The 25,994-nt window shown below is 30.6% G+C and overlaps 1 protein-coding gene and 1 long non-coding RNA gene across 2 annotated transcripts in view; one reads left to right on the forward strand and one right to left on the reverse strand.

The window, feature by feature from the left end:
- The first annotated feature begins 4,045 nt into the window (after positions 1–4,045).
- LOC119685811 (matrix metalloproteinase-2-like) overlaps positions 4,046–25,994 on the forward strand; it is a 49,390-nt gene continuing 27,441 nt past the window's right edge. Inside the window, exon 1 of the mRNA XM_038100194.1 lies at positions 4,046–4,233. Within this exon, the coding sequence (XP_037956122.1) occupies positions 4,075–4,233 (159 nt within the window). The 5' untranslated portion in view covers positions 4,046–4,074. The remainder of the gene's footprint in view (positions 4,234–25,994) is intronic.
- LOC119685812 lies at positions 4,227–25,058 on the reverse strand. The gene is made up of 4 exons (XR_005252830.1): positions 24,951–25,058; positions 18,988–19,185; positions 18,356–18,913; positions 4,227–4,616 (listed from the first exon to the last, which is right to left on the reverse strand). It is a non-coding gene; the product is annotated as an uncharacterized LOC119685812 (long non-coding RNA).

The following is a 25,994-nucleotide window of genomic DNA, read 5'->3' on the forward strand; positions in this document are numbered from 1 at the left end:
GGCAGTGTATAAGAAAATTATTGCTTTCTGAAACTGAAATATTTCATTTGCCATTTCTTTTATAGATAAAACTGCGAAAGCAGAGTTTTGTGGCTCTAATCAATTAACAGTGGAAATGTCGGCCGTTGCTTACTGTCATGCAACGCAATCGTTTTACTAGTATCTGGCACTGGCGGCAGTACTAATGTACGGGAGTCTGATTAAAACGCAGTTCCTGTAGTGCTGATAAATGCCCGTTTTTATTTTAGTAAAAACTATTAAACTTCGCAAATCTTTATGATATGAATAGCACGTTCCTAATATGTCGCCATTTTACATTTCGTTCGGAACAAATTTATTTTTCTCCTTAGCTGCGATATACAAATCGTGATTCATTTGTTTTGACTGATGTGAAATACATACGACTCTTCCGTAGGATTGACTTTTATTTATTATCTAAAAACAATGAAAAACTATTTTTAAAATTATATATATAATAATTTTTCATACATCAAACTATTGATCTTATTGAAATTATAATTACAGTTATTTCATTGTGCTATGTTTTAAACGATCGGTACTAATGGTGGGGAAATAGAAATTTTTTATTAATCCCTTAATTGTTGAATAAATAATTTTAACTTAAGTATATATATATTTACAAAGTGAATGACGAAGATATCATTAATTAATTGATAAAAGACTTTTTTTGTTATCCTAATGAGTTTTTCAATTTATTAACTGAATTCAGAGATGAATGATATATTGAATTGTGTTGAAATTTTAATACTGACACAAAATCATATGAGCTAATAGACTTCTTCATTAGTTAGCTATAATCACTGATAGCTTTTGTATAAGATGTCCAACGCTATATAAAAATTGTCTACTTAAACTTTAAAGTCGGACGGTACAACATCTAAGCAAAAAGGTGATGAGAATGTAAGGCTCTTTTATATACGCAATAAAGCTTTAAATTAAGGAAGTACATACGTGCCCAGAGAGAAATCATAAGCCTTTCAATGTGTTAGTAAGATCATCTTTTATTGAGATAAAACTACTTGCTGAACTTTCGAAATCATTGTCTATTTTGTTTTTGACATCTGTATAATAGTTGGCTTTGCAATAATAATCCATTGTCATTTTGAATCTCAAAATCCATGGATATATAAAGGTTTGCTATGTAGGGATTTCATTGCACTACAATTTTTTTGCACCAATTAAAGGTGTAATTTCCTGCTGTGAAAGAAATTTTTTTACCACGAGATACGTATTTGTGAATACATACATATTTTATAATTTACAAAATAATGAGTTCGTTATGAGGAAGCTAACACCTGCACATATTTTATAAATTACATTCCATATGTAACATTATGAAGCTCTGTGACAGTTATTTATCATAACTGTTAATTTTTTATATAAAATAATCTGTTTTGATTCAAATTAACATAACAATCGCCAAAACGCTGCAATTGCACGATTTCGATATTAATTTTTCTAGTTTCCTAATGTCACACGTCATCCAGGTAGTAACGAATTACAATATTTGCGTTTTTCTATTTGTTGATCTGAATTCGGTTGCAAATGTGACGAATAAAGTTATATTAACAATTTGAGGTCTTTATTTCAGATAGACATGAGTAATTATAAAAACTGTGGGTGTCATCGTGCTGATCAACTCCGGAAGCCTATTTGATGAAAAATTTTCATTATTCATTTTGGAAATTTTTTGAAAAATGTGTTAAAATATGGGAAAGGTGATTTAATATATTTTTGTAACATAAAAATATTGATAATTTGTTAAAAATTATATTTGAAACATATCTTCATGTTTCATAAAAGTTACATAAAAGTTTCGAGTCGGTACCTTGAAGCGATTCAAGCAATTTGTGAGAGAAGACTTATTCATGGAGTTAACTATTTTTTTAGAGAAAATATATCTACTATTGTCACTTATTATAGCCTCATGCTTTTCTGATCTCAGCTTTTTTATTTTTCTTGTTGCAAAGAGCATTAATTTTTTATCCCATTAAATATACGTCTAAAGATATGTGATGTCTCTGTTTTAATATTATTGTCTGATCAGAGTATGTGTATTGTCGTGGTTCAGATATGGAAATAAGGCAATCAGTGGCAAATTTATATATCTGCTTTCGTTTAAAACAGAATGTTCGCGAAATAATTATTATTGGTTTATTTATATACAACAAATTATATTTATTGTCATTATAATTTTTTTTTTGAGAACCCTTACTTGATTTCCTATATTTCTTATTTTTTGTTTGTTTTTCACTTAGCAACTCCAAAATTATATGAATTGTTTTTTGAATATAATAAAAAATATTCTGTAGGTTTGGTAACTTGACCGAGTCGGTTGACTTTGTAATTTGGTTTTTTTTTTTTTGGTAGTGACTTCAAAAACGCTTAAAGTCCCAACACAAAATGTAAACGATTTTTTGAGATAGTAATTATTGATAGGATCCAGTATTAAAAATTGACCACCTCTTTCCAGACATTATCCTTATTTTTTGAATAAATTAATTAGCTTATACATTTATTTAGTTTAGTAGGAAAGTATTAAACGTACACTTATTCGATTGTTTATTGTTTATTCTACTATAAATCGTTTATGCTACACCACAAGATTGAAAAATGATTATTCGGGTGCGTACATAAATATGTGCATATGTATATTAAAAATGAAAGATCACTTGCGGTGTTTTCTTATCTTATACATATATACATATACACATGTTTAGCATACATGCGTAGGTTTTGTTTGAAACGTACTAACATTTATCTAGTACCGAAGTAACGTCTATGAGTAACATTGTCTTTTTTAAATAAAAAGTGAAAAAAGTGGTGATTATATCTTTACGTTGTTGTTGTCTACAAATGATAATCAAAATTGAGCATTTTTTTTAAAAGCCAATACTCTCCAAAATGCTCATTTGCTCTTCAGTGCCGCTCTTTTACAACTTCTCATTTTTTCATCATTTTTGGTTGACTTTTTTATGTTGTATTTTTGTTTACAAAATTTGTTATTGTTTTGTTCACTAAACTGAGCGCGGCATGTGTACGAGTGCCATCAGCTGTTGGCTTTACTTGCTGTTTGTTTTTGTACTGTGCACCACACGTTTTTGTTGCTCAAACAAGTTTTGTTGTCGTTGTCGTTGTTGGTGTCGGTGTTGTTGTTGTTGGGTTTCTTTATGTTTTGAATTTTATTTATATTTTTATGTTTTTTAAAGAAAAAACTGCCTTTAACAAAAGCGCATTCAGTGAACGCACTTTAGTAATAATTTAAACGCGCATTGTGCGGTGTGTGGCGGCGCTTGTGTTAATATCAGTTTGAATAGAATTTAATTTCCGTTTCGCTTCAAATTCGAGCGAAACGGCGTCCGTTTATTGTGATAATATATATATAAAATTTTATAACATATCTTTTTGAAATTTATAAAATCCTCATAAACAATGTTTGTATTGAGTGCAAATTTTTTGTTTTGAGCTTGAATTCGTGACGAAGCGAGTCCTTTGTGCAATGAAAAATTTGTTAATGCGCATGGCTAACGAAAATGATTAACATGAAACAGCAGTGTTTGGTTTCTACTTATTAAAATTTGTATTTAAAAAGTTAATTATATATAGAAATAATAATATTAATATAAAAAATTTTTTATAATAGAAATAATTTTAGAATATCAGTGAATAAAATTTTCTGTGCCGCCTTCAAAATGCTTAATGTGACTTTGGAGTTGCTTCCATTAGATTTTTATTGAAATCTGCTGCTGTCTTCCCGGTTCTTGGCCGTTATTTGTTTATTTGTGAAATTCTTCAGTGAAGCAACACAGCTGCAAAAATAGAAATTTTCCGACTTCCACCAAAAATAAGAAATATTTAAAAAATTTAAAGTGAAATAAATTATATAATTAAGCAACAGGAAATTTCATAAAAAGTGATATAAAAAATATAAAAAAATAAAAATATATAAATTGAGCATAAGAGTGATTAGTATTAAAAATTAATTAATTAAATAATAGTAATAATAGAGTATTTAATAAATTTATTTAGTAAATTTAAAATTCAGTTAAGAAAATGGGTGTCGAACGTGCTAACAAAATTCCAAGTATATTTTTTACATATAAAACGACGATTTTTGTGGCAATAACATTGGCAGTCCATGCCGCACCGCTTGCTGAAGCTTCACACCGAAATCGTATCAAGGATGAATCAGCTGTTTCACAGGACTCTGTGGTAGGTTTTTCAAGCTCTTTACAAATTAAGAAACCAACATAAGGGAATATTCTGCGTAAGTAAACATGTTCAAACGTCACTCACTTTCACTCTTCCTTTTACTCAATTTCGGCCCACATTGCTTATAGCGTCAAATCTGCTTTTAGCCGTTGGCGCCGCGTTGCCGACACGTCCTGCAAACGATTTTCTTTGTTTTGTTTGCTTGTGTCGTTTTATATAGAACCCTTGTTTGCTATTTTAAGGGTTCAAAACTGTTCGTTCGTGAGAATATCTGGTTGCCATTCGGCTTGAAATTCACGAGACATCGCATTTCTGAGCGAATCGCTTTGTTAATTGAGTTCTTTACGTTCTTACTTCTTCGTGAAGAGTCTGAGTTCGTTGTCCTTTTAAAAAATGTGCGTGTTATTACGTATTTAATGAGTTTTTTTTTTACATTACAGTTTAAATAGCTAATTTACGTGTTAGCGTTTTCAAAAACTATTAATTAATTTATTTTAAAAGAGGGTCACTTAATTAGTGGTTGCAGGATATGGTTGTATCCCCTTAACACAAAATATAATGGACGGAGCAACGCCTCCTGTTTTCACACATTTTGGATGTGTTTACAATAAATTAACAATAAAAGGAAAGATAATGTATAGTAGAAGTAGAGAATGAGGCGCATAAATTTATGTTATTGAAAAAAGTTTTTAATTGAAAAGATTTTTAAAAAGGTTTCGGATCCAACACATTTTTGATGTATCGATATATAGCCCGTCACTCACAACAAATTTAAGAAAAAATTCGACATTATTCAGCGACATAGTTGCTTTCAAGTCCGATAATTCATTCGATCGCTGAAAACACATTGGTCCTGTTCTCAAATTAGGCTCCAAACAGGCAGCAGGCACTGGAAGTTAGATACGAAGAATACGCAGCTATCTGGACTTAAGTATAAATACGTTTCATCCATTGTCACCTAACACGGGAAGAATCATGTCTCTTGCACTATAGCTTCTGAAAATAGCGACCTTAATGTTTGATTATTTATTATGGTTGCAATAAGATAACAATAAACTTATTCTATGAACTTCTCACCTATTGTGAGGTTTCACATTCGTAATCATTCTCGCAACACTTTGTAATCTGTCTTCACCATGGTATATTGATATAATTATGAGACATTAGGTAGTTTAAAGTGTTATCGCAGCAAAATTAAATTGATGACTGATTATTGTGGTGTATCATATTTTAAATATTATTTCCGATATTCGTTATCTAAAGTGTAGCATAGACTAAGTTTAAGTCATTTCCTAATCATTTCCAGTTATTATTTAAATACATGAGTTTCGTTGACAAAAATATGATTACTTCATAAATATTACAAAATTTGGATAACTTACTAAGGGAAATTCTCTGAAATATTAAAATTCCCGTTAGATAAAGAAATGAAAATCAATATATTTGTCATTTTAACTCTTTATTCTATTCAAATAAAGAAATTTAAGGTCGTAATGACGATCACAATCAATATAGAACAATTTTATAGCAACCATATATTCTCTATATATTCTTATACGAGTAAAACGTATAAAAATACTCATCTTTTACATGATTTATATAATTCTCGCACGACTGGAGTTAATAAAATATTGAAATAATAATAAACACTAGGAGTGTGTGTTATTGTCACAATGTTAGTTTATTGTCCCATTGTGAATTACTATTATTATGTTACCCAATCAATTAATCAATATCGTGAACACACCTTCCATATTTCATTCCTGTGAATTTCACTTAATGTAATGTAGAAGCTGTGACAAAATAATAATAAATAAAAAAACATGTATTCTGCAACTTAAAAGAATAATAAACACTTTGATAGTGTTCTCAAAATATGAACGATAATGAATCATTCTAATGAACTTCCCCATTAAAGAAACTGCCGTCTTCTGTACACAATTCTTTTAGAACGAACTTGATGGCAGCAGACACCTGAACTTATAAAAATTGTCTGATGACGTGGGTTCGCTCAAGTGACTTCCTAACATAATATAGCCGTAGAATATTAAGTTCTTATAAGTACATAAAAATGTAGCTAAGTCAATGAAATGATTTTAAATATAGAGACTCTTCCAAAGAAACTGTAACTACCTCTATATTGTCTATTCCAAACTTCTCCCCAACTCCTTTTCTTGTCGCCTTAACCTTTTCTTGTTGCTATATTTAACTCGAAATCAATTTAATTGCAATTATGAAAAACATTAATTGAAACTGCCAGTGAACACTAGAATGCAACTCATTGAAATCGCATAATGTGTTATCGTCTCTCCATAAATGAAATGAGAATTCAAAATACATATTTTTATGTCAGATGGAGGGAATAAAGTCTGCCTAGTTTTAAATGCTTTTATTTTATTTTTGTTTTAATTCTTTTCGTTTAGTACTTTATGACTTCTCTTGTTGTTTTATGCTTTAAATGCACTAAAAAATCACATGAAAGAACATAAACAAAACAAGAAAACCTAATAAAAGCGAAGAAAACTGAGGAAAATACTTGAATGCAGCAGTCAGCGTTGAACAATTGCTGTCATTGTGCGCGCAAATACGAGCAGTGCATGTGCATGTGTTGGTGCGTAGTTGCAGTTGCAACCAACGCACGCTATTCATACTCCGCTGTCTCGTAGGCATAATGTTACTGCAGCTCTAAAGACAAACTGCTTAAAACAACAAGACAGGCGGGTATAATACGGAATTTAGGGTCACATATGCTGGCAACGTCCGCAATACCCAAGTCTCAAAACGTGAGCGTTGATTGTACTGCAGTCTACGCCACTGTCACTTTATGTGCCTCTGCTACTTCGGATTTCATTTGATTTGTAAACGTTCTAAAAAACAAATTTAAATGGCAAAAGAGTAATCTTGAGTAATGTTAAGAGGGTTCATGTGAACAATCGAATAGGAGCAAACAACAAGCAGACTTTATGTGTCTCAGTTAGTAGCTTCAAGTAGTCTCATACGATTGATTTGTTGGTTATCTGCAGGAAGGTGAGTTTCCTAATTATAAAGTATTTCGAGGTTTATTCATTAGTAAAATCTAAAGTTCCAACTCATCCCACCTTAAAGTTCAAAATATTTACTTCTCCAAATTATACAGCTATAGACGTATTTATGCCTCAACCAGCACTGCACAAAAATAGGCCTATGAGCTCATGCATTTACGTACTTCATACACATATTCACTTGGGTCATCTATGCCCCCTGCCGTTACAACAACAATCCAATGTGGCAACAAATTTAAATAATTGTATTTTTATCAAAGAAGACTCATAACCATTTCTTTCAAGTTCTTCGTTGATTTGCAGTTGTGAGTAGTAGAAATGCGGTCAACATAGAGGCGTGGTTGTGTCTTCTGAAAAAAGGGCGCGCGTTCACGCTGCTGTCAGTAGCGTTTACTTCCGTTTCACTGAGTTATGCGTTCAGCATTTTTGTGAGCTTTATTTTGTGGACTTTTCTTCTGATTGTGTTTTTATTTTGATTTGTTAATTTGTTTGGATATTAAGTAGTAACGCATCTTTCTGATATTTCTTAGAAGTCCCCGGAATTAAAAATATTTCAGAATATGAATTTATTGCATTCTGGCAGCTGTTTGCGGGTCTGTACGTTAGTTTGTTCTACACTTTTATTGCCAAATGTAATTCGTTTTGACATTATGTATTGGATTTTTGTGTTAGTAATGCTAATCTTTCGCGGCATAGGAGCAATAAATCAGATTCTATAAATATGTCACACATCTGAATGGTATTTTGTATAATTCATAGTCTTAATAAAATAATGTGGGAGAGAAGTAAGAAAATAATGAAAGGTGAACAATTTTCAAAAATTAAATTCTGGGAATGTTTTTATAAATGATTTGCTAAAAATCAATTACTCATATTAAAAAATGATTTATATATACCAAGATAATATAGATCTATATATATTATTTGTATTAGTTGGATTATGAGATTATAAATCATCTTTCAACACATTCAAAAAAGTTTGTGAAATAATATAACAACTAAATACATATAGGTAAAGTTATAACTTTCCAATCCTCTGCGATCAAGAGACCATTTAAAAGAATATGCATTTTAGTCCTATATATATATATAATATATCAAAAAAGATAGTTAGTATTATATACGAAAAAATGGTAAATGTTTTATATAACATATATTACGTATATTATGCATTTGTGAATTATATTCACAAATTAAGCTCCTTAATCTTTAGGTCTCTCTCTTAATTAAATAATCTGTAACTAAACTTATACTGCAATGTGCTTTTTTAAGAAGCCACCACAGTTATAATAGTAAATTTGTTTAAAGGTAATTAATAAATTAAAAAATATATTTGACTTAATCTATCTCATGATCTAAAGAATGTGACCAGAGCAATGATATATAACAATTTTTTTAAACATTTAATGCTAATCAAAAACCAGTGGCGTCGTTAAGATTCCAACAATTTAGGTTAGTGATAAACTTACGATTGTTTTGTGTTATTTGCTATAAGTTAATGTGATATAAGTATGTATGTATGTAACATTCGTGCTGTTATTGTTTTTTTATGGCTGCACCCATGTACTTAAATGGAAAATCTCTACAATGGCATTTTTGGTTATTGTGATAGCCCCTGGAAACAGTTTCAGCTCGTTATTGAACACTTTAAATTACAAAGTTTTAGCTGTATTAATTTTTAGTCTGATTATTCCAATATTCATTCCCTATCTTTTCGAAAAGTTCTTCCTTTATCTGTATATGCAGTTTTATATAACTGTATATAAACAGTTTTAAGTGACAATAAATTTCGAATAGTTTTATCATTATTCAATATTAAAACTGCTTACTAAGCTACGAAACACACACAATTTGAAATATCTAGACAGTTTAGAATGATTTGCAAAATGCTAGATCGCGTATTCTGTAAGTACAAATATTAAATATACATATGTTCGATTATTTCGTGTCGAGTTATTAATAAACTAGAAAAAAATCTTAGCAGAAATTATCTTTAAACCCAAATTTAGCATATATTCTCCTATAGCTATCACAACATAACAGCATCTAATCTTGATACTGGCAAACATCCATTATGTATGGATGAATTAGGAAAATGTGTTTTATGTATTAAGAGGCAGAACAGCCTCTTAACACATAATGAAAACGTTTTTTAATATATTTATGAATTAATTATGATAAGAATATTAGAATAGCTTATTATCTGTAAATTTGATTCATTGTTTTTTTAACATTCGAATCTATTTTATTTACAAAAAAATTAAAATAAAAATTCCGTTTTACTATTCGAATATATATGGCTGTAAAAATATGAAATTATGTTTCTTATCTTTAGTAATTTATTCTACGGTATGTTATATGCAGACTGTGAATCTATTCACATGGTCTTGTTTCGTATTAAATTTTCAGTCATCATTTTTTTTTGATATAGAAATGGTCTGGTATTTCCGCATATGCGATTTATGTAAAATAATTTTGTTGAACATAAGCACGTAATGTATAGCTCACCTCAATGCAACTGAACGAGATTGTTTGAACAAATTGAAAGACTTGAGGCTCCAAATATTGATAACATAAACTTGACATATTATTTAGGCATCAACATTATATAAATCTATGATTATATGCTTGTGTATGAAAGGGGCATCAATGTGTGTAGGAGAAAATCATATTTATGAGGCTTATGCTTTATAGACAGCTTAGTTGTCAAGTTTGTTGCGTGGTTTAATCACCACAAAAGTGACTGAGTGCATCTGAGTCACAAAGCAAATTACTTAATATGCCATATAAACATCAGTCATTTTTGCTGAGAGAGGCCAATAGCCAGGCGGCTGGGCACTCAGAGGCAATGAAAGATGAAAAATTAAAAACAAAAGCCAAGAAGCAGTGAAAAACCGTTTAAGTCATTGAAAGAAATTAAATTGAGAAAAAAGCACGACTTATCTGTGGATTAAGTTTCGAGTGCGTTAACCTCGCATTAATTTTGATTAAAACCGAACAGAAAATTGAAGTATTTAATTGTCAGCAGCGAAGAACTTAAGCGGATTGACGACAAAGGGTAGCTCACAGTCCGTCTGCAACTTATCAGGGCATATGGATTTTCCTTGCATTCGGTGGCATGTATTTTCGTGACTACCACACACACTGCTATACTTCTAGCAGAAGAAAGCTAGAAAGTTGCTTCTGATTCTGTAGTTATCTACAGTTTTGTTTATAATTGAAAGGAAAGCTTATGAATATTATTTTTAACTTTTTATGTAAAGAAATTATATTTTTATTAAGTAACAGCTTCCGTTATGGATGCAAGAAATTTTTGTTTGTTTTTTATGCTTCTTGAATAACAAATTTGGATGAATACGTGTCCACACATAAATTAAACGGGAAGCACCATCCGAAGAATGGCTTTAAGTAAAGCTTCGATATTAGTGGGAAGTGACGCTTTAATTGCGTGTCTACGATGAAATTTCGTTGTTAGTGCAGCCATCAAGCAAAATTTTTATTGCCTTTGGTCTAAAAATGTTTTTAATGCTGCGTTACGACTTGTTTTCCTGTTGTCATTAAATGCAATGTTTCGTTACGTTTAAGAATTTTAGTGGCCACAGTAACCTCAAGCAATGTCCAACAACAACGACTGCTTCTTTTTATGACAATTTGTCATAAAATCGTTGTTTCCGCTGCACGTAAAAACAAAAAATCTGACCCAACTCGCACTGAAAGTCATAAAAATTTGCAAAAATGTCAATTTTTGACATTTTAGGTATGTGCCAACCAATAAATGTAAAAATATTTATGTTCGATGAGTGAGCCACTGGACAGGAAGTATCAGTAAAGGCATTAAATGTTGGGTAATATTTGTGGAAAACTTAATGGGTCGCAGGGAAAGTGGCACTATTATTTCAGGAACTTATATATTGGCTAATTGCGATATCTTTTTATAGTAAAACTTTTAAGGAAAATCTTGTGACAGATGCTTTTTCATTGTTATATTAAATATTATAAAAAATTAATCAAGAATTAATATATATGTTATCTGCAGTTATTTTTAATCGATCACTGATTTCAAGGTCTTTTTGGGATATTGCACAAAGCAGTGGAAGTAATGAATCGCATTTGATTTAATAGTTAATTATTCTAAACGATACTTACATTGGCGTTTAGAAAGGGCTCAAACACTATTATTCGTCAGCTAGAAATTGCACAAAGCCAGACTCTGAAAAGACTTTTCAAGGTACCATGGTACATTAAAACGAATGACATCTTGAAGGACCTCATGATTGATCCGATCAAAAAATACATTTAGGATAGAGTCCTGAAATTATTGATGAAAACTGACAGGCTTACCAACTCCGTGTTATCGAATTTAGAATGGTTACAGGCTCCTCGGGGAGATATGCAGATTTGAGGTCAATTATTGGCTAGTCTGATGAAGTGATAAACAATCATCCAGTCAAGGCATAGACGTGATAACCTAACATATGATCTAACATTGAAATCTTTCAAAAACTTATATTATATTTCAATAGTCTTTAATCAACATTTTCTTAGTACTATTCACTCTGCGTATATAATGAATCAGGATTTTTGAATATTTTTGGTAATAACATATGTGTAATGGGATAATAAAGGACATAATTTCATATTGCTATTGTATTTTAACATTAATCTGGAGGCATTTGCATTAATGTCTTTACGCAATCTTCACATGATTCGTATTTATTTTGCAATAAATTCTCTGATAAAGCATTTGCAACAAATGCACTGAAAAATATTAAAAAACAATAAATAATGCATGGAGCGCAGCGATTGATAACAGAAGAGGAAAATATTGACTTAGAATGGTCTGAGTACTACGTGTACATGCACTACAATAAATCAAGATTTATGCATTCACACATTGTGTGCGAATCGGCTGGAGTGATTTGGAGCAGAAAAAGATATAAAATTGTTTATTTGCTGGGAGCAAATACGAAGGCAGATTGGATACGAGTATCGAAATAAATGTCAGTTACTTTGTGAACACTTAACTGCACAATCATCACGTACTCTTCATGGCAAATAAATTCATAGACTCAAATTTTATAACATTTATAACCATTTTTGATTATTTTTAATTCTTACTGAAAGTCAATGAAATGTTTTCGATTATGTAAAATAAAATTTACAAATTAAATAGTTCTGGAACCTATTTTATTTTATTTTCATACATTGAAATTTAAATCAGGTATTTTACTTATTCATCATTCAAGCTTATATGATTATTCAATAAGCAAAAAATTGTGGTCTTATAGCACAAAATATATTATTAATTTTATACTTATATTCATTTTTTTATAGGACCAAGTATACTAGCTTTTGTCTTTGTGCTTTGCTTCATGTCAAAAAGCAATTTTGTCTCAAATTTTTTGATTTAATAATTTTCAAAAAATTAAATCGATGCTTAATGTTGGAAATATATAATTACTATTCAATAGTAAACTATTTTTATTTAATTAATTGTATTTGAGATATATAAAAATTAAGATATTCATTCACTCTTTTACTTGGAAGACAGTCTGTATAAATAAAGTTAATGTTGTTTAAAAAGCAAACTAACACTTAAGTATTATCATATCTACCAATACGCAATCATAAAACTTCTTTATTGTTTGCAGACTCTTCTCAATTCCCACACATCGACTAAGATTTCTATTACAATATTTCTATTTTATTTAGTATAGTCCTGCCTATCTAGTCAAAATGTGATCTATCAATTTATTGCCTTGGGCAATAATATTGCAAGAACTTGCTTACTATTTAGAACTATTTAGAACTATTTTCGAGCTATTGTGGGTTTTTCACTGAAGGTTTCTTGGAATACTCACGGCATTTTGGTTGTCTGATGAAATTAATATTGATAAAGTATATTTAATCAAAAAATGCCATTGAATAAATTAGATATTCACAAAAACATGGAACCAATTATACTATATAATATGTTACTACCTCATTTTCGTTTCCTACTAAAACTCATTATAGTATAAAGATTATTTAATGCTTAGGATATATAAACGTTATTACTTGTTTGTTATTGACCATATTGAATGATATAAACCGTTTTCAAGGTTTTCATTTCTTGATGTAAATATTTAATAATTTTTGACATTAGAAATTTATCGTGCATTATAGGTAATAAGCTTTATAGATAAATGAAATGAATCAATATGAGTCTTAATAGGAATTAAAACAATCGGTACATATAATACTTAAGAAGACTAATTTTATAAAGCATTTGAAGTCTTCATAATATATTGGAATGTGAGGATATTGAAAAAATGATTAAATGATTTCAAATTACTTAACCTCAAAATGAACGGCAAATAAGATATTTCAACGTTTTTATTATTGTGGACTTCAGTCCAGATTCTCCTGTTAATAGCAATTTCCATTTTAAGACACCAGGGTCAGATTTTGCAGATGCTTTCCTTTCAAATTGTAATCTCATTTAATTTGTTTCTTAATTTTATTATTTTTTAATGTTATCTGATGAATCTCATGTTTTTGAGAGCACTTAACCGTTGCACAAAATATAAAAAAATACATAAAATTAAAACATTGCTTCCATCATTAAAACGACAACATAAATTGAAGCAAAACTGTTTTTACTGCCTGCAGTAAACTTCACTAAAAAGTGAAATAAAATATCTGGAAAAGAAGAGAAAAAAGTTCTCGAAGAGAAAAGAAAAATTTCAGCAGCAGATTTTTCAACAAAGGCGACAATTCCAGATATAAATCCACAAAACAACGTAAATTCGTGTAATTAAAATTGCTTTAGAGGAGGAAAACAAAAACAGCTAAAGCAGCTAAAGCAGCTAAAAGAGCAAAAACTGCAAGAAGAATGCAAGTTGAAAGTACGTAAAATGGCGCCACTAACATCTTCCACAAAGCTGAAAGGGTGAAGTGGATGCTGCACTCTGCCAGCGAACCCAGTAATTCGATGGCATTTTCCCTTTAATTTTGTAGTTTTTATTAATTTTAAGCTGCGAAGAAGCAACAAAAACTAAAATAAAATGGAGCACTTACGATTTTATTGTTTTAGTTACCAAAGTAAAAAAAAAAAACAAAAAATGGCGTCTGAAGGCAACTTTTGCATAAGGCAAGGCTGCAGTTAAGCGAGTGCATTTTCATTCCGTTAATTTGCAGACGGGAATGCAATTCTTTTATCAAATCTACAGAATTGCACACATTTTAGTTTGTTGGCTCGCATGTGTTTAGCGCAGTTTCGTTGTTATTTAAAAAATTAACAATTTTAAAAATTTGAAGCGTGCCTGGCATTTTGTAATGGCAACGCTCCCGCAATCGCCAGGTTGTGTTAAAGATTGGCGTGGGAAAAGAGTTGCCACACTGGTGCGGCTGAAAGTATGTAAAACAACTGCAAATAGCGTCAGGTTTCATGCTTTCCTCTTAACTTTTATATGCAATTTATTATTTATTTTTCTATTATAACTTCTTTGGCTATTTTTAGTTTTTTGCTGTGGCACTTCGGTGCTCTGGTGCAGTTTTGTGCTGCAATTTTTAATTGTGTCACGTAAAATTTTTATTTTCTGCGTGGCCGAATGGTTCACTCAAACACACTAAAAGCACACAAAAAGCACACAAAACAAAACACCGGAAAAACCAAAAGGGCTACGCTCTGGAAAAGCATGAAAAAGGTGTGGGCGCCGTGGGTGTGGCAAAGTGTGCCAACATACAATTTTGCAATTTCGCCATGGTTTCACTTACAATGTCCTTGATGGCGTATTTATGTGAGCTTAATAAAAGCGTAGCTCTGCGTGCCGAATGACAAAATGAATGCAAATGCAAATGTGAGAAAAAACCAAATAAAATTAAAATTAAATAACACAAATAATTTCATTGTATACTTCAAGGCGTACTAAGGCATTTTCATTCAGCTTTTGTTGTTTCTCTCTGTACAGTATTTTTAATGCAATTAGAAGTTTTATGTGCTGCAATTAGAAGTCATGACTAATAATTTCATTAAAGTACGTACACAAGTTAAACGGTGGCTCTCAAAGAATGTCCTTGTTCCTATGGTTTAATAAAAGCCAAGCCTAACGGTACACAATACACAGGTAATGCACTTTTAATTATATAACTATTATTAAATTACTTCAGGTATACTACAGTAATAAACATACATTGCATTACATTTTGCGATAATATTAAAGACTTGTAACAAAATGGGATGTCAATAAAAATTAAAAGATATCATATCAAATAGTTGCCAACATCAGGAAGTACTTTATTAAGATCTCTAATAAGTGTTCACACCCTACGAATTTTTAATTGACCCATATTTTGTCCATTTTCAATTCAAAATAAAAACTGAAATCATCCATATTACTCGATTTCTTTTGGTCAGAAACTTTCCTGTTTCATTTCTTTATTTTATTGATGAAATGTTGCCAAATTGTATGAGAATTTTTTATTCAAAGTGAATTATATGTACAAATATTGACTTGAACTGAGTATTTGGCATTCGTTTATTATTTAATTAACAACTCTGCTTTTCAGGTGCTGAAACTAAGTAATTGATGATTCATTTGAATGTTTGCGTTCATCATTCAAACAATTACACTCACATTTTTTTATGAGATATGACTGAACATGAAATATTGATACTCTGAGTTTTATTTCCGATGACACTTTAATCTGAAATATAAGAATTCGTTGAATGGACGTCAGTGTGCTCGAAAATAATTTTATTTTTAGCTTCACTTGCGATTCCAACTTATGATAAATTCAATTTTTTTGCAATTTTTTTGGCATTTCTACTTTTTGTAATTTTTATTAGTATTTACCTCGAGATATGTTATTTATATTTACTAGTATCTGCATTTTCTGGCCCACTAATCGCAATTGTTTAAATTAATTTTTCAATTGTCTTGTCCGCGATCATGAAATCGATTTGACGTGTGGGTCAATTGAATGTTGCCTAATAATACATGTGAATTTCTAGATCTATATATATTTTTTTATGAAGTTTCTTAAAAAGGAAAAAAACAAATCTAAAAATTTAATCATTTGCACAGTGCGTCTGTATGTCCATAAATTACACACATTTATTTTTGTGATATTTTGACCTAAATTATGTACTGAATTTTAAGGTATTATGAAGTTGGACAAACATTTTGTACAAACTCCTGTCAAAAAGTTAAAAAAAAAATAGGATTAAAATATATTCAGGGTCACATTTTAAATATAATAATGTTTCAAAGGTGGACCAATGGAAAACAAGGTGATGGCCCAAAACTTAAAAAAGCAACTTCTGTAGGAAACATCGGCATACATATAGCTAATCGAATTTGAAAGCATTTTTACTAATTTTTATAAATCGACTGGTTAAGAAAGACTCCACGAATGGTACCTTAATCTTTAACCGATATTATTAGAATTCAGACAACTTATGCTAATAGGTTCTGAAAGGATTCTTTTGTGCAATAAAATATATCTTAACAGTTGTTAATTTTATTTATTCGATGCTACTCATATTACTTTGTAATCTAACTTTTCTGACGATGTTTCATATTCAGTCACAAATCTTAGTTTTGACTTATAGCACGAAGTCCTGGTTTTTTAGGTGCGAGTGTACTGTCGTAGAAATAAGCTATCTAACTAAAAAGTTTGCATGTGTTTTTGTCTTACTTTTGCGATTTAATCATTTTGATTTAATCATAACCACTTGAAATTCCTTCTGAACTAACTTATTTCTTATATACCAAGTAATGAGCACCTACTCATTATTGATACACTTGATGCAGTTCTTTTAAAATATCACTGTTTTTATATAAAAAAACTTCTTAATTTAAACAAAAGCTAAACATATCTTATGATATGTTTGCTTGCAAATCTCATTAATTTAGTTGCAATAATTAAAAAATTTCTACGCACTATTTCAAATCAGTTTGCTTTCATGAGATGTTGTTTGTAACCCAGTTCCAGGCTGCATAATCGCTCAAAGTCAACTATTTTAACATATCTATTTATTCATCTCAGAAGCTTTCATTAATATTAATTTACTTAATTTTGTATATTTTCACACTCAATTAAGTCACCCAAAACAGAGCAATAAAATGAAGGAAAAGTGCGGGCACTGAAAGAAAAAAGAGTTGTAAAATTCGTCATGTTCATTTCTTTTGAAAATTTTGTGTATTCTCATTAATTGTTAACAAAATTCAAAGAAACTTTAATTTGTGCAACAACTTAAACAGCTTCGACATGATTGATTTTGATAGAGACTCGATTCGAACGAAAGAGGAAGGTAAGGAGGGCTTTAAATAAGATTCAATTAAGCAGTTTGCAACTTCGCTGGTGCAACATGGCAATTAACAATTTGTAATCTGAAATGAAACTGCAGTTGAGCTTTCATTTTCATAAATTATACGGCGTTCCCATGCATTCACAATGATTCCAATTCATATACTACTTCATCAACGGCAAATGCAAGTAGATCGAGTCAGCAGGGAAGAAACTGCGTAAAGCGGTAGCGCCAGTGGCATTAACACTGATAGGCGCTGCAACAATCCTAATGACCTCCTAAGGGTACAAACCGAGAATAAAACAAGAGCACAATAGCACACAGCAATTGGAGAAGATGGCATAAGACACGACGCAGAAGAACCAGAAACAGTGAAATTGAATGAGTAATGGTGATGAGGCCGAAGATGCTGATACAACACAGTACGAGCAATAAGAAAATATGGCAGCACTGCATCTGCTTTAACTTGAACTTCAATTTAAGCAACAGTGTCAAGTAGGCGGGCAGACGGGCAGGCAGCCAAGAGTAAGTGGCGTAGTGGAGTTGATTTGCGTAAAAATGTTTTCATAACTTCATAAGCATTTAATTCAATGTTTTACAATTAAGCGTGTCGACGTTGGCTACAGTTTTAGAATTAAATATGAATGCCGTCTGCTGCAGTCAAACGGAACGCAACAGACGAGAACGGCGGTGCAGGCGATATATGCACTACTATATAGTGACTTGCAGATGAAAGAGATTTAAGGCAAACAAAACAAAAACCAAAGAAGTAATGCTGTGTACTTACAAAAAATTCCAGGCACCGCCAACTCCTGCTGCTGGTAATGCATCATCATTGCTGTTCTGTGTACTGCCTCTGATGCCTCCGTTGCCTCTGCTGCCTTCTGAATGCCTGCAATTTTCGTTATGGCAACATTTTACTTAATTTTTATTTAACTGCCTGCACTAACTTCAATACTTTTTTATGTTTCAAAACTTCGGTTTTTCGCTAACAAATTGTAACGCAATTTAATGCCTTTTTGGAGCAATTTGAGCAAAATCTAACAGTCGCATTAGCTTCAGAAATGGTCTGGGCTCATTTATTATTGCTTCATACTTGCGATATTGCAATATGCAAGCACTGCTGCCTCTTGGGACTCGTATAAACCGTAAAAACTCCAATTTCCTGTGCTGGTTTTTCTTCTTTTTCAATTTTTGGAATTGGATGACTTCTGTTTTGCCCTTGTTTCCTGTGCTCGTCGTCCATTTTCGTGTTAGTTGCTAAAAATATGCGAAAAGGTTACTTACATTAAGACTGAAGCGTCTGCGTTTGTTGATGAAATGTACACATTTGCCGCTTATTAGCCTGGAATATTATTTAAAATGAGTTATTTCAATACAAAAAATAAATATTTCACCATTTAATAAAGTTCTCAACACCTTTTGATATTTAAGTAAATCAATGGAGCTGCCACTTTTAAACGAAACGTATTTGATGCAATCTTTGATGATTCATGGTCTTGACTTTTAAAAGTGATTGCCACATGTTTTCCTGGTTAATACTTGTTACCAAATTGTTTGAAAAAATATATTTATGTAAAGGTGTTCATTAATTGAAGCTGCAATCTGCTATGAGAACTAAATAAAAAAGTTGATATGAGTGTTCTGTCCATAAGTTTACAACCTACTCTTGGTTAAGATTAATAAACAATAAACTAACATAAACAAACATAACTGATTCTTTGGATAGTATTATATTTTAACATAAGACTTAAACTAATAACCCTTTAATAAATTGTTTATTTTTAAGCGTACTTGAAAGTAAGTTGTTTCAATATTTTGAAAAAGAAAACTTATTCTTATAAAATAAAAATAAAAACAATTCGTTTAACTGAATTCATAAAGGCACTAAGTCAATTTGAAGATCACTGTGGAACGCGCTTTGTCCACCCACCCAAGTAGTCATGGCATTGCATTTGCGTAACCACGACTGTCGACCTATTTTTATCAGCTCTACGCGCTGCCTAATGAATTCTCTATAAATTTGAATAATTTATAGCCGAAGTAGCTCAAATTACTCAGTGCTATTCCTGAAGTTTATTTGTGCTCCCCAGAACAGAAATATGTGCGTCTCAAGTGGTTAGCACTTAGGAGTCGCATACTTGTCTACGTAATGGCAGCATAAATCACTTCGAACTGGTAACAGCATTAAGATTTATACTCATTGCGAGTTTCCAAAGCGTTTTATTAATGATTTTAATTGAACGTGTCACTTTTTAATATGTCTAAATATTGCCCCAGTGGATGTGGATTAATTGTTGGCGTTAGAGATTTATATTGCCCGATGCATTGACAAGTGGATTATAGTGTAAAACCGAATGAATGCAAATTGAAATTAAATTTGGCCACATTTTTTTCTATTTATATCCAAATTTTTTGATGTTGCTATTTGGCACGAATATATTGACTTATTTGTGATTAAATTTTTAATTTCCTTTGATTTAAAAAGTCAATTATAACTTTTAAAAATGAAATAAATTTTTATATTTTGATTCTAGTTGCTTTTCCGCACACATAAGTCCCACATATGTTGCAAATTACACCCTAAAATAAATTTTGGTCGTTTTTAATGCGCTACAATGGATTTAAGTAGTTAAATTGTTTTATCAGAATCTATTTCTTACATTAATTGAAAATCACGGAAAAACTTTGATGATTAATTCCGACAAAGTGTATATATTTAGTACAAGTTTTTGATAAATTCCTTGAAGAATTTTCTTCATCATTATATACGGTCATTGTTAATCCATTAACAACCTAGAACTATTAAACATTTTTCCTCTCACAATAGTCTATTTTTCTTGGTCGTCCACTTATCTGTGTTTTGAGGATTTTACTTTTAAATAACTTCTGGTGCTTTTTTCAGATAGGTATTCTAAATATGTATCTTAATTCAGCTTTTATAAATCAGTGTAACACATTGTGCCTTCTAAAATATAGTAGACATATTTGCCTTTTTTCTATCTTTTGCCTTATTTACTCGTACTCAACTATTTTAGGTTAGGTTATTAAACAGAACAGTTTGTTTCATATTGTTGTCCTTTAGATTTTTAAAGTTTTATGCTTTACTATTGCTGTCTTCCTAACATAACAACAATATATAAGCTTCTAGTTCATTATTTGCTTTTCTATTCTCTGTCATATAATCAATCCATAAATGGATAAGATATAATATATTCTTTAGACTAAACTAGTGATGCGATCAGTTAGAAATCAAGTGATTAAAAATAGACTAAAGAATAGAGAAAGATCTTGGAATTTGGATCTGTTATAGAGTCCTCAAACAAAAGCACAAGTAGTATATTTGGTTTATTTGTTCTTTTTAAATCAATGTGATATATGATTGGAATGCAGAATATAAATAGATTAGTAGTTAGTTTTGATTGGTAGTTAGGTTAGTAGTCGAATTCAGTATTAGTACTAGCCGATTTTGCCATAAATTAGTTGTAATAACCTCATCATATCGGAGTTTTCAATAAAGTTTTTACAGATTGCAATCTTATATCTTTTACTCATCAAGTGTACTGCTCTTCCTAGTCTACACTAAACGTTCACATACTTTATTTGCGTTATTTTGTCAAATTTCGGAAAGAAAATGGAGAGACGCGTGAACAAAAACAAAAAATGCAATTATGTTAAACACCAAAATTTTTGCATTTCGTACCCGCTGTGACTCAGAAATGAGCTCGTCCTGCTGTTATGTTTTTCGAAATTTTTAAAAATATCAAAAAATTGTTTGTTTGCTTAGGGATTTGCTGGTATCATTGCCTTGACGGGGAAGAGTAGGAACGACAACACAAGGAAGAGCCGTGAGCAGTGCATAGCACGGAGTGAAGTTTTAAAAAGTGTCACACTTGCATTTGCTGCGCTGTCGTTGCTCTGCTATTGTTGTGAGTTATGAAGCAGATAAATATTTGACAGTCATTCACCTCCTTCTCCATGGCATGTGTGAGCGTGTGCGCCCAGTGCAGGCGATGCGAGCTCCATGCACTTCGAAGTTATACAAGATTTATTGTCAGATAAAACGCATATCTGTAGAAATACTTTATACTAAATTGCATAACTGATTGAAAAGTATCGCAGTAGAACTTTCCGCATTATGCGGTTATTCATACCAAAATTTATGCTCATTGAATTTTCAATGTAGTAAATTGAGTTGTAAATTCTAAGAAATAAAATTTGATGTTGGATGTTATTTATGCTTAAGTATTTGAGCAAGAAATTTAAAGAATAAATAAATTTATAATAATGAAGATAAAAGATAAGTCATTCTGTATGAACTTAAGTGATTGGAAGTGACACCCATATGAATATTTATAAAAACATTATAACATCTGATTTCAAGTATTATACTGGCTTATAACACGTATCTACTTATCTAAATTGGACATCTACACCTTGCAAAAATTGTATAAAAAGTTTAACTTTTAATAATAAAATTCAATTCAATCACAGAAATCTTAGGAGTTTTAATTTGTTTTCAAGTGCCGATTATAACTCAAAGCAAATAGGTTAAAGTGCCTAGTCGGTCAAAATAATAAATAAAGCAGATATTGTCCAAACAGTAGTTTACCTGAAGTTGGTTCAAGTGCCAAATTCAATATTCGCAATAGGAACTGGTTCAAGTGTCGAATTCCTAATTATAAGCAACACTTAATCCATTCAAGTATCGATTCAGATTCCATAACAAACGATTTACTGAACGCTTCTTTGCAACAAAAAAAGAATCTGGCGAATATGGTGGTTGCTGAAACTATCACGAAATGTAGCTCGTGAAACTTCACAATTTTAACCAACGAATTGTGATATAGTGCATTGTCTTCATATAAGACTTTTTCCTTCTTCCGCGCTTAGAGTTGTGCTTTAGCTATCGCGTCCCTCAAACGTACTAGTATATGGTAATTATTATTAGAGTGAGATACTTATTTTATCTGTGCCTATCAATCTTCTCATTATCATTGCGCACAACGGGACTTTTAAACTTTCTCTTGGCCGGGTTATTGCTTTTGAAATTAGAACATAGTAGATTGGAGATCAAGGTTTTGCTACTAAATTGATCTCTTTTCTGTGATTAGGGCATCGAGTATTTGAATTAATTCAAAATGCCGTGTCAATTTTTGATTTAAATAGACCATATAGTACTAAAGACGATTAACAGTTCGCGACTACAATGTATTTAACTAACAGAATGCTTAAAAATAATGTAAATTTTGTAAACGTAATTGCTTCCTGTTATTAACATTTTGCAGCCGTCTCTCAGCCTGCGCCTGAGCCTGAGCCAATAACCTGAATACAAATTATGGCCACCCAGTGTTATTACCGTCAACAGAACTCGTAGTCACACGCCCGCGCTGTTATGGGGGCATGCATACAAACATTTGTTGTTTCGCTGCCAAAAGCAAAATTCAATTTTTGTTTTTATTTTTTATTTTTATTTAAAATTTTATCTGAAATATTTTCAACATTTTTTTGCAATAATTCATTTTTGGGAAACTGAATTTGACCCAATTTTGTGTTTTAAATAAATTATGGCAATAATTTTGATTGTATGTTAAATGTTTTATTGGATTTTTTATTTGGAATTGTTTTGTTCCTTGTCGTTGTTGTTGTCGTTGTTGTTGCTTTTGTATATTCCACAAATATTTTTTTATATACAAAAATTATGACGAATGTCGGTTTTATTTAGAATTCATTTTTTATGCACATTTTTTGGTAGTTTTTTTTCTCTATTTTTTCCGGTTTCTTGTTAGTATTGAATATAAAATTTCGAAAGAACTTATTTAATTCAATATTATTGTTTGGAATAAAAATTATTAAATGATTAGGCTAAATTCTGCGAAATTGTTAGCAAATTTTAGCAAATCTAATTTGCAAATTAGTCTTGAAAAAATAAACTTCACTGAAAAAAGTGAAATTAGTCAATTTCATTAAAATTGATATATAAATATAATTAATTTTATCACTAAAAATAATAATATATTCATCACTAAAACGATTTTGTTGTCAAAAAGTCGCACTCGATGGAGATTATGAAGAAATTATGAAATTATCGCATTGAGCTAAATTCAAAGTTCTCAATTCATATGTTAAAAATTTAGCAATATCTATATTCTTAGTACTGAGAATAATTATTATAATTTTTATTAATAATAATTAATAAAAATTTATTAATAATATAAAATACGAACGAAACACCTATGAGTATAATCTAAAAAAAGGTTTGAATTTAAAAGTATCTTAAAACTCTTTTTCCCTCAACATTTCTATGAAAGTATAATATTCTATAATATAAGTATTCCTGGTACTTGTAGTCTCGAAAAATGAATTCACGAATAATTAAATCAAAGAATTATTTCAAAAACCATTGATGATGGGTGTTCGACACTACTCAAAACAGTTGTAACCCGAAACAGTCAGCCAAAAATTCAATTAATTCAATTAATTTTTTGTTGTTGTAGTTCACTACTGTTGGAAAAACCTCTTTATAAATTATATTAATGTTATTGCTTGATTTATGCAATTGGGAATGCAATCTACAATATTTCGTAGGAAGTATTTACATAAAAGCAGAAAAGTGGAAACCCAACCAGCAATGAACATCAACATAAGATGTTCATAACAACAACATAAGAAGTTAAAAATTATGTGACAATATTTGAATGAGCAGTTTTCTACTTGTTTTTGCTGCTTCGAGGTCAAGAACCTCAGAGAAGTTGCAAACTCATGAATGTGGCACTTGGCATACCAAATCCAAAGCAAAAAATCGCACTCTTGATCAGTTTGGCGCCATTTTAAGCGTTGTAATTACAGTTGCCATGTAACTTGTAAGTTATTAAGCCCCCGCATTGGACTGCAGACTGACTTTTGCAACTTCAACTTCAACTACAACAGCAACAGCAAGCAATAACAGCAGCAGCAACAGCAGCCACAACAACAACAAAGGGAACAACTTCAATAGTGGCATTTGCCTCAATAAAAACTTCGCTAAATTTTAAATTCATAAAAATTCTGTCAACTTTTCGCACATTTAGCGACAAAATCTTGATTTAATCATTAGCAGATGCCATTGCTGCTGCTCCCGGCCGCTCCGTTCTTTTGCTTGTGCAAGTGTTAATTGCGTTGCTGATGATTTCACTGTTGCTCTGGTTTTTGGCTTGCAATACTCCGCACTAAATAAAATTTCCTAATTATAACACATTTTTTAATAAAAAAAGTAGCAATATATTTAATATCACTTTATTTACTTAATGCTGGTTATTGAAACAACCATAGATTCTATGATAAATGTTGTAAGTTAGGCTTATAAGATTTTCTGATAATTTATACCATCTGAAAAAATTTACCTCTTGATATAAGAATTTTGCAGTTATCAGTTATCGTATATATTCCAATATTTTTTAGCTAAACTAATAAATTCGCTCTATATATGCGTCCATATCAGATTAATTTTGCATTCATATATATATACATTAATTTTATAGATTTTACATATACATATTCTGCTAATGATATTAAAATTTTTACAAAATTTGTTGACTTGTTTCTAAAATGTCACTGAGATTATTTAGAAAAATAAATTCGTAGGAATAATAATTTAGATATTAACCAGTTTCTTCTTCTTCATTACAAGTTGACATGAAGATAGTCATGTTTATAGTGTGCTATTACATATTGTAAAATAATCAACCAATGTCTACAGAATTTAACTAAGTTATCTATAAATTTATAATATATTTGTATTATGTCCATGATATACATACATATGATATATATTAGTTTACATTCAGACTGTATTAACTATTACTGTTAGAAATCAATTAAAAAACGATCACGTTTATTTCAAATAGTTATTTATTTATGATTGTAGAGATGTAGTGATGCATTAAAAACTATAAAATATGTTCATTTAGTATTTATACTTAAAATTAATTATTTTTCTTACACTTGATCGTTACAACCGCCTTAAACAAAAACGAACGCATAAACAACAACCAGCTGACATATGAATTGACAATTCATATGGACACTGTGTTGCATTTGACAATAATAAACTGCACAGTTGCAACGACTAACAAAAATTGAACTGTGCAAATATCTATCTGATTAGTGTAAATTGGACTAAGCAATGACTTCAGAATCCCATAGCGATTGAGGTCCAAAAAGATTGCGTTTATTTGTTTTGAAATTGAGGTAATTCGGTTTTTTAAGTTGTGTCTAGTCCAGTGAAAAGTTAAAAGTTTATTTTAATTAATAGTTTTTGTATGATTTCTATTTTTAATGTCTGCTCTATAGTAATTATGTTTCGTGAATCTTTTCATTTCAAAGTCAAAAGATGGCGGTGAGTTCTTTCAGGACTCCTCTGTGATTCTTTTGTTCAAAAGTATTGT

Source organism: Teleopsis dalmanni, chromosome 2 (genome assembly GCF_002237135.1).
Source record: "Teleopsis dalmanni isolate 2A chromosome 2, ASM223713v2, whole genome shotgun sequence".
NCBI lineage: Eukaryota > Metazoa > Arthropoda > Insecta > Diptera > Diopsidae > Teleopsis > Teleopsis dalmanni.